Here is a 14,226-nt window from a genome sequence, read left to right as displayed (position 1 = left end):
TTTAATTATAATATATGTGGTTCATATTTCAGATGTAAAAGCCAAATCATAAATAATGTCTCGTATGTTTCTGTATTCACATCCACATTGCTGTGTGCCCCAAAGCCATTTCTGAGCAGCAAATTTCAGATGGATGTTCTGGGAAAAATGCCAACGGTGCGTCAGGAGTGTCTGCTACATCATACATCACATTTGATTCCTTTTTAATTGCTGTAGAAATGAGATGAAATAGAAATGAAATATCCATTAAACCAAATGGATACTTCATTGTAATGAACATTTCCCCAGGCTGCTTCAGGGCAAGCACCTGTTTCTGAGCGTCGAGATGATGTTCATTTTAAAAGCGTGTCTGGATGAGATTGGCCACCGATATTACCAGGTGTATTGTGATCCTGTAGCCTTGTGAATATATAGGAACACTTTCCGCTTCCACAAAGAACCTTTCAGTGTACAACTCTAAAGGGAACCATTTTTTGGTTAGCTTGAAGAACTCCTGTCTCTGCACTGTAAAACATGCAGGGTTCCACACAATTCATTCATGTTGTCTCAACACAAATTGACAACAAATTAACAAATTTATGTGGATTGAACATAAAAAATGTAGTTTTTCTAATGAAATCTCAAGAATTGAGTTGATTCAGCTTATTTTAAATAAGTATTTTGAACGAGCTAAAATTATATTTTGTATGAGTGTGTTGCTCTGCAAGGGAAGCAGTGGCGCAGTAGGTAGTGCTGTCGCCTCACAGCAAGAAGGTCGCTGGTTCGAGCCTCGGCTCAGTTGGCGTTTCTGTGTGGAGTTTGCATGTTCTCCCTGCGTTTGCGTGAGTTTCCTCCGGGTGCTCCGGTTTCCCCCACAGTCCGAAGACATGCGGTACAGGTGAATTGGGTAGGCCAAATTGTCCGAGTGTATGTGTGTGTGGATGTTTCCCAGAGATGGGTTGCAGCTGGAAGGGCATCCGCTGCGTAAAAACTTGCTGGATAAGTTGGTGGTTCATTCTGTTGTGGCAACCCCGGATTAATAAAGGGATTAAGCCGACAAGAAAATGAATGAATGCATGTGTTGCTCTGCAGTAGCGCATGCGAAACGCTAGCTAGCATTAGGGTTTCTATGTTCCTCAGTGTAGAGTTTCTTCTTTACATGATAAGTCAGGTGAACTGCTAGGGGCCCCCAGAGCTATTATTATGGGGCTCAACTTGCGAGAATCCCCCACCACACCCCCCCTCTTCACTTTTGTCCATGACCACACAACTCCACCCCCTGCTATTTATGTGAATGAATGGCGGAAGAAAGTAGTTCCTCTTACAAAATTGATTGGTTTTTAGACTCTCCGTGTTTGATTTTCTTTTTTATATGCACAATAATGCCGTTGAACTGTAGTATAAACGCAATATTACACTCCTAGCAGAGTGATGCCCTTCAAGCTGCAACTCAGTACTGGGAAACACCCATACGCTCTCTCACACAAACTACGGCCAATTTAGTTTATCCAATTCACCTATAGCGCATGTGTTTGGACTGTGGGGGAGCACCCAGAGGAAACCCACGCCAACACGGAGAGAACATGCAAACTCCACACAGAAATGACAACTGGCCCACACGGTACTCAAACCAGCAACCTTCTTGCTGTAAGGCGACAGTGCTAACCACTGAGCCAACCACCATGCCACCCCCTCAAATATTACCTAAAGCAAGTGTATGAGTTTTAAACTTTGCCAAATTCTGTTTTTTTAATTCTGTTTTCTCCAGGTGACTTTACAAGAATAGCTGCGCTTTAATAAGCAGTGGTGAGCATTCTTCAATTATTTTGTTCTGTGGCAGCTGAATCCCAGCAGTGTTTGATGGTTTTGTCTGTGTGTGTTTTTCCTCATGACAGGAGGCTCTAAAGCACTGTGCAACCAGCCCAAACACACAACACTTCTGAAAAGCATCAACAATACCCAATCTATCGATATCCAAATCTATTTTTAGAATCGACTAAACGTTTTAAGATAAAACTGTGAAGCGACTTTGGATATGACAACTAGTGGAACTGTCTACAACACCGCCAGTGCCATAAATACAGTGATTATGAAATTATTTCATTGATGTTACTGCGTTCGTTCGTTCGCTTTTGGTTTGGTTTCCGTGTGTAAATGTTTAAAACCTGTACTGTATTTAAATATCGTTGCAACATAGGCCTATTCTGAAAACGTAGCCCTATATACATTTCTGGAGATTGCGAATTATGTAGCCAGAGGAACATATGGCTGCATTTCGTCTTTAAAACGAACACTATGGGGCAGTATGACGCCGTTCCTTTTCACGCTGACCACCTGATCACTTTCCTCAGTATGGACGGCTTTCCTGCTGTTAACAGTTTGTCCAGTTTCCAGCCATGTACATCGGCAGATTTGAGACACAGAGTGAAGTTGACTGCGACGACGGGGTTTGAGTCTGCCGACGAACGGTTCCAGAAAGCAGGTAGGACTAAAATAAAAGCCAAAAAAATAAACAATTAAATAACAGAGTTAGAATGTGGTAAAATCTGAAAATGTGGTAAAAATCGTGAGGGCTTTTCTTTTTCTGGATTGTTTTTTTTTTTTAACTGTCGGTTGGGTTTAGGGAAGTGGGTAATCAGGTCAATCGGAGCTTTTGAAAACACTAATGGTTGGGTTTAGTCAGTCAGTCAGTCAGTCAGTCGACAGCGGCCTCTGCTGGATTTATAGGAGAACAGCAGACGCTTATGGCACTCGCGAGAGAAATTTGAGATCTGAAAAAGCGTACACAGCGGCCTCTGGTGGATTCGTAAAAACATTAAACTGCAAACAACATAGCTCCTGGGACATAATTGGCGCTCTCCAGAAATGTATGCAAGGGTAACTTATCAGAATGAGCCAGGGTTGTATCTGTCGGGCTAATGTGGGGTGACGTTTAATGAAGCTGCTATCTTTATCAACGTCTTTTCTTGTACATTAAGAGCAGAATAGCTGGACCGCACGGTCTTTTAAAGCATAAAAAAGTAGGATTATGTCGTAGCGTCAGTTTTTCTGAAATCATTTAAAAATTTTGTCATAGTCTTTGATACACAAATACACTGCCTTAGCTTATCAGATTCATTTCTGTTCCCAGTAGGTGTGTATCTCATTTCAGTTTTTACATTTTTTAAAAGACATTTTAATTAATAAGAAGAGTTCAGAAGCAGGTGAACGTGATGAATTCATCATTAGGTCACATTATGTTTTTCGTGAAAAAAAAAGACGTATTTTAAAGGGGACCTATTGTGCAAAAATCACTTTTATAAGGAGATTAAACACAGTTGTGTGAATATAACCAGCTTCAAAACGTAAAGAATTATTAATTATTTTTTTTTCCATCACACTTGATATAAGCAGTCTGCAGAAACACTTCGATTGACATTCTCCCTTTATACCTGTCATCAGAGGGGGAAAGCCCCGCCCACTAGTGATGATCTCTCCCTTATTAGCATAGGATGTTAGTTTAGTTTTGGGCTGTTTCTCAATACAAAGTATGTAAAGTTCAGACTTGCGTCCTTGGAAGTTCAGACTTGCCAAGTTCAGACTTAAAAAACGAACTCCCGAAGACGCGAGGACACAAGTCGGATACTTTTTCAAATGGAACGGCAGTGTACATTATAATGTCTCTTACTGTACCTCACCATGGAATCATCAGTTTCACTGTACATTAAAAATAAAATGATTTAATTATTTAAAGCACGGCCTTATAATTAATATTATATTAATATTATAAATCTACATTTTTGATTTAACAAAATGTTAACATAAATGACCAAAAATGTGAAGTGAAATGGGTTATTATACACAGACACGTGTCTTTGAGGGCGAGGCAGTGGCGCAGTAGGTAGTGCTGTCACCTCACAGCAAGAAGGTCGCTGGTTTGAACCTCGGCTCAGTTGGCATTTCTGTGTGGAGTTTGCATGTTCTCCCTGCCTTCGCGTGGGTTTCCTCCGGGTGCCCCGGTTTCCCCCACTGTCTAAAGACATGCGGTACAGTTGAATTGGGTAGGCTAAAATTGTCCGTAGTGTATGAGTGTGTGTGTGGATGTTCCCCAGAGATGGGTTGCGGCTGGAACTTGCTGGATAAGTTGGCGGTTCATTCCGCTGTGGCGACCCTGGATTAATAAAGGGACTAAGCCGACAAGAAAATGAATGAATGAACGTGTCTTTGATTATCAGATTTTATAAACTACAATGGACATTATACAAGTTTAAAGTACAAGACGTACACAATGAGAAATAAAGGTAAAAGTTAAGCAATTTGGAAAACAGACAAACCTCATACAACACGATAACATAATTAAAGACAATTATAAAAGATAACACTGACAAAATAATACACTTGAGAACAAATAATAGATTTATAAGACCAAAAGATGTCCGTTAGATATGCACAAGATGTATTAAATGTCATGTTAACTACAATGGATGGACAGATGAAATGGATGGACTGGCCGATGTAAAGCTGCTCTCGGCGGGGGAGCTGATGACGAAGCTCAGAGTCCGCATAAGCTGAGGCACATCACCAAAGATGTGCTAACTCTCTAAATAAACTACAGATTTGAGTTTAAAACAGCTACATTCTCACCTGAAAACTCTTAAAACTTACATTTGTAACACAACAGAGGAGTATTTTTAAAACCGCGCGGGTTTTCTCCTCCGCCATTAGCTTTTTCTGGTTACGCTGCAATGCATTCTGGGATAGCTGTGCTTTGTAAGTTCGCACAAATCACCTCGCAAAGCATCCTTGGCAAAAGGGGCGGAGCAAGTACACATCCAGGAATTTTATCCGTACATGGCAAGATGTGAACTTTGAATTGGAACAGTACTTCGGCGACAGTTGATGACGTTTTAGGAGGACACCAGAATGCAAATACAGACAAGAACACATATTGAGAAACAGCCTTGGAATCTGCCACTATGCTGAGACACAGGCATTTGTAGCTCCGCCCTCTTTTGAAAAGAGCACAATTTCATTTGAATTTAAAGCGACAACGACCAAAACGGCTCTATTAGAATCAAATCCTAAAAGGGGCAGCTTCAATTATTTGTTTGTATTTTCAGCTGAAACTTCACACACACACACACACACACACACACACACACACACACACACACACTCTAGGGAGATCAGAGACTTATTTTGCATCTTGTAAAAAGAGGCATAATAGGTTCCCATCAAATTACGAGGACACAAGACCTCTGCCTTTTTATAAACCACATCAACATTGGATACCTAGGTCATACCCATGTCATTATCCAAAGAATATGTGTGCATAAATCACATAAACTAGTTCACACACACACACACACACACACACAAGGGCATAATAGGTCCCCTTTAAGATCAATTAATAATCCCGACATGTATTTTTCATGCTAATTAAGCACAACATTACAGTGTTTTTGATTTAAATCAGCCTAAATTGAAAGGAACAGATACACGCATGATGTTTGTACATCTTAGCATTTTAATATAGATTTTATAATATGTGAATGGAATTGTTTTGCATCACAACAACAAATGCACTGCAAAAAAACAGACAGTAATAGCCCTAAACTACGCTTTATTCTCTTTATGCAAAATAAATCATGTTTATAGCTTTCAGCTAAATTCTGTCTTTATTATTATTATTTGGACAGATTTGATGAGAATTACTCAAACCTTTGTACTTCTGAAACTCCAAAGGGCACTCGGTATATTTACCACACTCTTTTATTTAACTTGCAAAGTTTTAAATATTTCAGGAAAAGCTTTTGAGGCAAAAAACACAACACAAGTCTGAATGTGCTGTTAAGATGCCTTGCGGAAAAATAGCATATTTTGGTGTATGATATGTGTTGATCTAGAAGATTCTAATGATCATGCTTGAATTGGTTTTGTTAGTGAATATGAATTCCTCGTGAAGTCGTCTCTCTGGTAGACATGTAAAGGATGAGCGGTTTGGCTTTGACCGTCTCCAGACTCTTTCATTGATGTTTGTTTTTTCTTTTCCTGTAATATGCTACTCTCACACTGCAGCGCTCACACACACACTCTTCTTATTGTTTACGCAAAGGCAAAACAAAAACAACATCTGCACCCTGCTGCCAACCATTGCACTTTTCTGTCGTTTTGCATGGTACTAAATAAAAAATAAAAACATTATGTTGTACAAGTAACATCAAGTGTTCGTACTTTAATGTTATTTAATAAAATCTGAGCTGTCTGTGTCTGTATTTTGCTCGAGCTTATTACAAAAGATTTTTAAAATCTTGATGCAATATACATAACTAGCCACTAGATGTAAGTGTTGAGCGTGTTTTTGATCATTGGATTTTACTAGAACACAGTATATTGTAATGGTTGTAATAAGGTCAATACATGCTTAACACAAATATCATGTTGATTAATATTTTTTTATTATTAATACAAATACAAATTGGCCTTATATATATTCAGGCATTTTCTAACCTATTTTTGACTGTTATTGAATTTTATTAATATTTGTTTCGTTAATAATACTGAATATTAATAATGTCATTATTCATTATATAAATTATCATTACTAAAAATACAAATATTAGTTATTAAAAATAGTAATTATATTTTAAGATATTTGTTTTTAATATATATTTGTGTTTCAGATTTTGTAGTTTTTTATTTTTTAGTTTAGAAATGACAAAAACATGACTTTATCAAAAATACAAAATATAACTAATAAAATATAATAACAGTTTATTTATTTATTTAGCTAAAAACACCTAATATATATTTTTTGCACAATTGTTTTGTTAAATTGTATTTATTAATAACTAATCATGCGTTTCATTTTAGCATTTCTGATATAGGCAGACTATTATTTTTTATTCATATTTATTTTGTTAATAATATTGATTATTCAGCTGCTTTAGGCAGTGTGCGAATTATACATTGACAACTGGGGGGGTCAACTTTTTCAGTAGTAGTTTGGTAATACATGCTTCAGTAAATCAAATGTATGAATTTATTTCAATTACATTTCATTTATTAGTAAAATGTACATGTTTTCAGCGAAGCAGTGGCGCAGTAGGTAGTGCTGTCGCCTCACAGCAAGAAGGTCGCTGGTTCAAGCCTCGGGTCAGTTGGCGTTTCTGTGTGGAGTTTGCATGTTCTCATTGCGTTCGCGTGGGTTTCCTCCGGGTGCTCCGGTTTCCCCAACAGTCCAAAGACATATGGTACAGGTGAATTGGGTAAGCTAAATTGTCCGTAGTGTATGAGAGTGTGTGTGGATGTTTCCCAGAGATGGGTTGTGGCTGGAAGGGCATCCGCTGCGTAAAAACTTGCTGGATAAGTTGGCGGTTCATTCCGCTGTGGCGACCACGGATTAATAAAGGGACTAAGCCGACAAGAAAATGAATGAACGAATGAATGTACATGTTTTCAGTGTTTTGAGGCATATTTAGTGACTGTAGGTCAAAGCAAACTATACAATTTATGTCAATTTTTTTACTTTATTTAGGCTACATGCAAATGTAAACATCTATTTTACCAGAAACGTGTTTTGTGCATACTCAAGATGCCTATTGGTGCTCTACAGCTGCCAGTTTCAGACTGTTGAATGGTATTTTCCCTAGCACTGATAGGCGTGATTGTGCATTCAAAATGGTATGGACCGTAATAGGGGGGTCAAATGTATATTTATATAATGCATTTTTAATTATTGATATTTAAGATATAGATCAGAGATCAGAGAAAGCTAGTTCTTACTATTAAAGGGCTGACCTGCTTTATACATCTTGTTTTGATGTCCTTCAGAGGGGGATCAAGTATTCATTAGTGGGGTCAATTCCCCCAAACCCTCCTGTAAATCACACCCTGGCTTTGGGCCATTATTTTGCTATAAATATTGATTTCACAGACGGTCTGCTTACCATATTCAAAAGCAAGAGCTCTTACAATGAAACAAAGGCAGACTCTTCTTCTAAATTTAGCCTTTTATCTCTCATCCAAACATGTTTCCGGTCGTGATAAATATCGCGTCGCTTGTTTCCCTTTGATACATGAAATCATAGACCATCAGAAACTTCGAAGCATCTATTCAACGAACAGCGCACTGCGTTCCTATTGGCCGAGAAAGACAACATCCGTTGTTGTCGTCAACCAATAACCGGAAAACCCTTTGAGAAAAACAACGGCCTACCAGCTATCGGCCAATCAGTGGATATATTGACAGAGCGTCAGCCAATCGGCAGCAACCACTGGACAGGCTGCAAGAGAGCTGGTTCTCCAGGGCGCTGGAGGGTGGGGTGCGAACGGAGACGCGCAGCTGGTTTGGTCGGATTTGCAGTTGAGTTCACGGGTGAGTCGAGCTTATATCAGGCGCTGTCTTTAAACTGTTAATGTGATCTCTTATTTGGAGAGTTTAGGATTTGCAGGGGCAGGACTGAGCCTGTAGGAAACCATTGGATTTTGTTTGATTTAACCGTTAAGTTCAAATATCATGAAGGCTGTTTAGCTTGTTAGCGTAGCAGCAGCTGTTCTTTCATTAACCCTAACCCTAACTGTCACATTCTGTCTTTTCTGATGGCGTGATTAATAAATGTATAATATCACTGACACCTATTTGTGCTGTTTTGTTTTTGTTTAATCGTTTGGTTTATTTTAAGATTTTATTAAGTTGTTAGTTTGATAAACACACTTCCTGCTCCTTGGGGAAATTGATTGAATGGGGTTTGGTGATAAGCAAGGTGCAATTTTGTGGACAAAATACCTCACGTTAATGTTCGTGTTGAGCATATATTTGTGTAAATTTTAGAAGTGCCAGCAAATACTTGATGAGAAACAAGCCAACAAAAGGCAATTGAACTGACTGGTGCCATTGAAATGCAGTAATCTGCAACCCAACCAGCTTAAAGCTAAGTTCCCACAAAAATAAAAATACTATCATCATTTATTCATCAATTCATCGTTTTAAAGCTTTATGACTTTCTTTTATCGGTTGAACACAAAAGAAGATATTTCGAAAAAATGTCAGAAACCTGCAACCATTGACTTGCATAGTATTTGTTTTTGCTACTATTGAAGTCGATGGTTACAGGTTTTCAGCTTTCTTCAAAATATCATCGTTTATGTTTGACAGAATACAGAAACTCATAAAGGTTTGGAACAACTTGAGGTTGAGTAAATACTCATGTTTGGGTCACTATCCCTTTAATGACTGCATGGTTTAACATTTTGAGTGCTGCTTTAGAAACTTGTATAAATCAGGTCCAAAGGTCGGAGATCTCTGGGTTAGTGCTTTACATTCTGGATTGTTCTATTCAAGATTAAATGAAATATTTATTTTAAAAACATAGGTGCATTTCAGAGCGTCTTGGTATTAGATAATTTATAATATAACAATATCATATATGATAAAACCTGTTGATATTTTTCCAGGATGATCCAGGGTTTCTAAAATTGTTCTGTAATCTGTGCTATGAGTTGGGCGATTTGACAAAAATCCTGATATAAGTCTTCTCATATCCTGATAAGGATATACAGTTGAAGTCAGAATTATTAGCCCCCCTGTTATTTTTTTCCTCCTCGTTTTCTGTTTAATGGAGAGAAGATTTTTTTTTCAACACATTTCTAAACATAATAGTTTTAATAACTTGTCTCTAATAACCGTTTTATGTTATCTTTGCCATGATGACAGTAAATAATATTTGACTAGATATTTTTCAAGACACTTCTATACAGCTTAAAGTGACATTTAAATTCTTAACTATGTTAATTAGGGTAATGAGGCAGGTTAGGGTAATTAGGCAAGTTATTGTATAACGATGGTTTGCTCTGTAGACTAAAAAAAAGTTCTGTAGACTCGAAAAAAAATTTGCCTAAAGGGGCTAATAATTTTGTCCTGAAAATGGTGTTTAAAAAATTAAAAAAAACTGCTTTTAATCTAGCCAAAATAAAACAAATCAGGCTTTCTCCATTAGAAAAAATATCATCAGACATACTGTGAAAATTTCCTTGCTCCGTTAAACATCATTTGGGAAATATTTAAAAAAGAGATAAAAATTCAAAGGGAGGCTAATATTTCTGACTTTAACAGTATAAAGAGGTTATAGTACCAGGTCCATTCTTAGTTTCTATATTTGACCATGTAAAGGAAAATGTATTTATTCCTTAATTTACTATGAAATCTACTCATTCATATGCGATAATTTTTCTTACTCTATTTAGAGCAACTGTTTGAATGAAAATGTAGAAATATTAAATAAATATTGATAAAATATAAACCACTTTTCAAAAACGAATGATAACAGGTCCAACGTAAAAATAAAAAGATATTGTTAAATAAACTGCAAAATGTAAACCTTGTACTATTCAAGATTGCAACTTGCTGTTATTCATCATTCTGTCTGCATCCCCATGATGGGGAGTAATATTGCACTCGTATAAGTCATGAAAAAGTATTACCAGTGTTTTTGTGACGCCATCAAATAAACAATAATATGAAACAATAATGTTCTTTGTTCATGCTATATGTATTATCATTTTGCACAGCCCTAATACGAGTGACATGATCAACAAGTCGCAAGATTTGTAATTTACATTCATTTAATTATTATTTTTATTATTTTTTATTTTATTTTGCTAATTCATATGTTTACAGCATATATGTACATATGCTGATAACTGGCCAAATATTTGGAGATTAATGGCTTCACTCAGGTACTGTATCATACACTTGAATAATGATCATGTTTAAAATTTAATATAGTTCGTTTCAATATGACATCGGGTTTTACACCTCTGTATTATGTTTATAATCAGCATTAAATCAGATTTAATTTAATATGTATACAATAGGGTTGGGTCTATAGGCAATGCCATCGTTCATCGGTGATGGCCGATAGACACCATGCCATGATAGCGACCCTGCCCCTCTCGCAGCAGCAACCCGCTCACGAAAAATACGCACTTAGGCCCCATTTACACGAATACATCTTACTTTAAAAATGGCATTTTAGAACAAAACACACACACACACATTCTGTCATGTGCTGCAGCATACTCGTTTATCAAGGATGCACTGCTGGATTGTGTCTCACTATAGTTGTTAAACGTGATATTTAATTAATCTTGTCTCTATCTAATGACTCTTTGGTCTTTTGAATCTATCAGGTAACGTGTTAGTGTCAGTACACTGCTTCAATCTTTCACTTTCACGCTTGTACTTATTAATTTCATCGAAAACCTTAGAGACTGTTGGTTGGGCACCTTTTTTAACAACCAAGTTTGTCGACGCCATTATAACGACACAGAACACTCTACCTATTCATGCTAGAGTCTTGCGGGAAAAGTGATTGACAGGTGGTAATCTGGTTTGGTTATGGGTAAAAACAAAGACCATGTGAGTCAGGTAGTTAAAACGGTAGGCTACAAATAATTAGTTCATTATGAATTAAATAACAATTCATAAATAATTCATTCACTGCCTCCTATGATGACGATGCCATCGTCCATTGTGATGTCACATTAGACATCATATGATGCCAAATTAGTCGACATTGCCCACCCCTAATTCACAACAAAGGTTATAGTGCAGTTTCTTTATTTGCATTTTTAAAAATTGATCTGCAGAGTACAACTTTGCCAAAAAAGGCTTTAAAAGGTCTGCATGGACTGGAAATATTTCTTGTATTGTGAAGCAGTTCCTAGAGAGACAGAATATTAAATGAGAAAACAGTAAGTGTGGCTTGTTTTTTTTTTTTTTCTACCGCGAGCGATTGGATATGGTAACGTAGGCGTATTTCATACAGAAAGATTGGGAAAAGGCGTTGGGGAGAGTTATTACAACCTAACAGATACCTCATCCTCACCATTACTATTTGTCGTCAAAACTGACAGCTGGAGGGGCGTGGTTAAGTATGTTAGCCCAGCACCTCAGACTGACGTAATCTCAAAATTGAACTGAAAACAAACAGGAAGTGCATTTTCAGATTTCAATTTTTTTCTTAATGACTTGCACAGATGAAGTGTTACCAACAGAGCTAGCAATGTGAGCAAACAAAATCAATGAGCCTAGTTTTGATTTCATGTGTACTTTAAAGCCTGTAGTTCAAAACGTTGTGGAATACTCTGAACTCTTTATGAACTATTGATTAATACAGTAATCAATTGCATTATCAGCCGATTGATTTATTGATGCTGCATATGTATATTGCTTATGTTTCTTCAGTCTTCAGTGAAGTTTTTTAATGATTAGCTTGAATATGACAGCATTTTAATGTCGGATATGTTGGAGTAAATACCTTATAGCTAAAGATTATCTTAAATAACGTCAAATGCGATGCTAATTATAGCTATAATATAAAACATCAACCTTTTTTTTTACCACAATAAGATCTTTTCTAGAGCTTAAACAGGCTGTAAATTGAACCATTAGTTGTGTTTTATTGAAGCAGGAGGAAAGCATAAATAACCTCACTAATGTCATGACCTGGTGGACCGATTTCAGATCATTTATCTCTTTGTTTTGACTCTAAAAAAACAGGTTTGATTGGTTGGAGTGAGACTGGGTTGTAAAGATGTCACACTAAATACATTCACAAGAGCCTTGTTTAAACATGGTGTATTGTGTGTGTATATAATGAATTAAATCACGGCCTTCTTTGCAGTGCAGTGAAGAAAAATGAGCCCCTGGCTGGCACGTCACATAAATACCCACATATCTAGAATTTATAAAGCATTACATATTCATGTTTGGCTTGAGATTTATAGTTTGGAGTTAGTGATATTTTTTCTTCTTAAAAAAATCTTCTTTTGCTGACCAGACCTGTTTTTATGTTTATCAGAAATGCAAAAAAATGTGTAATATTCTTAAATATACACTCACCGGCCACTTTATTAAGTACACCTTACTAGTATTGGGTTGGACTCTCTTTTGCCTTTAGACCTGCTTTAATCCTTCAAGGCATAGATTCAACAAGGTACTGGAAATATTCCTCAGAGATTTGCTCCATGTTGACATGATAGCATAATGCAGTTACAGCCAAATTGTCGGCTGCACATCCATGATGCGAATCTCCCGTTCCACCACATCCCAAAGGGGCTCTATTGGATTGAATTCAGGTGACTGTGGAGGCCATTTGAGTACAGTGAACTCATTGTCATGTTCAAGAAATCAGTCTGAGATGATTCATTACACCACCACCACCAGCTTTAACCATTGATACAAGGCAGGATAGATCCATGCTTTCACGTTGTTGACGCCAAATTCTGACCCTACTATCTGAATGTCGCAGCAGAAATCAAGACTCATCAGACCAGGCAACGTTTCTCCAATCTTCTTTAGTTCAATATTGGTGAGCCTGTGGGAATTGTAGCCTCAGTTTCCTGTTCTTAGCTGACAGGATTGGCACCCGGTGTGGTCTTCTGCTGCTGTAGCCCATCTGCCTCAAGGTTGGATGTGTTGTGTGTTCAGAGATGCTCTTCTGCAGACCTCAATTTTAACGAGTGGTTATTTGAGTTACTGTTGCCTTTCTATCAGTTGGAACATGTCTGGCCATTCTCCTCTGACCTCTGGCATCAACACGGCATTTGTGCCCACAGAACTGCCGCTCACTGGATATTTTCCCTTTTTCAGACCATTCTCTGTAAACTCTGGAGATGGTTGTGCGTGAAAATCACAGTAGATTAGCAGTTTCTGAAATACTTAGAGTCTTAGACCAGCCCATCTGGCAGCACAACCATGCCACTTTCAAAGTCACTTAAATCACCTTTCCTCTTCATTTAGATGCTCGGTTTAAACTGCAGCATATCTTCTTGATGTCTACATAGCTAAATGCACTGAGTTGCTGCCATGTAATTGGCAGATTATAAATTTGCATTAACAAACAGTTGGACGGGTGTACCTAATAAAGTGGCCTGTGAGTGTATTTATATCATTTAAAATACTATTTTCTATTTTAATATTTGTACAATTTTTATTCATTCCTGTTATGCAAAGGGGAATTTTATTGTATCATTATTACCCCAGTCTTTGTTGCATCATTTTCAAGAATCATTATAATATGCTGAAGATTTGTTTTTATGAATGTTTAATTCTAATCAATTGTATTTGGTCTTCCTATAAGGACGATAATAACTTTTAAACATGACGCTGAATTCATTTCATACATTAGTTGCGAGCAAAAAGTAGATTCATCAAAATGTAGCGGTAAGATAAGCAGTTTAATGGAATGTCTGCGTCAACACTTT

The 14,226-nt window shown here is 37.1% G+C and overlaps 2 protein-coding genes across 8 annotated transcripts in view; both read left to right on the top strand.

Annotated features, from left to right (window-relative positions):
* Nucleotides 1–3,711, top strand: part of dtna (dystrobrevin, alpha) — a 60,329-nt gene extending 56,618 nt beyond the window's left edge. For 2 of the 3 annotated variants that reach the window (XM_073940566.1, XM_073940567.1), the window contains 2 exons: nucleotides 1,748–1,785; nucleotides 1,875–3,711. In XM_073940566.1, coding sequence (XP_073796667.1) covers nucleotides 1,748–1,765 — 18 coding nt within the window. In that variant the 3' untranslated portion in view covers nucleotides 1,766–1,785; nucleotides 1,875–3,711. The remainder of the gene's footprint in view (nucleotides 1–1,747; nucleotides 1,786–1,874) is intronic. The other variant, NM_001080581.1, reaches the window with a different exon arrangement.
* A 4,562-nt stretch (nucleotides 3,712–8,273) lies between these two features.
* Nucleotides 8,274–14,226, top strand: part of mapre2 (microtubule-associated protein, RP/EB family, member 2) — a 28,415-nt gene continuing 22,462 nt past the window's right edge. For all 5 annotated transcript variants that reach the window (XR_012399147.1, XR_012399145.1, XR_012399146.1 and 2 more), the window contains exon 1: nucleotides 8,274–8,335. The gene's annotated coding sequence lies outside the window, so the exon portion shown is untranslated. The remainder of the gene's footprint in view (nucleotides 8,336–14,226) is intronic.

Source organism: Danio rerio, chromosome 24 (genome assembly GCF_049306965.1).
Source record: "Danio rerio strain Tuebingen ecotype United States chromosome 24, GRCz12tu, whole genome shotgun sequence".
Taxonomy (NCBI): Eukaryota; Metazoa; Chordata; class Actinopteri; order Cypriniformes; family Danionidae; genus Danio; species Danio rerio.
The sequence above is the reverse complement of the archived record's forward strand: the minus strand, read 5'-3'. Positions and strand labels throughout refer to the sequence as shown.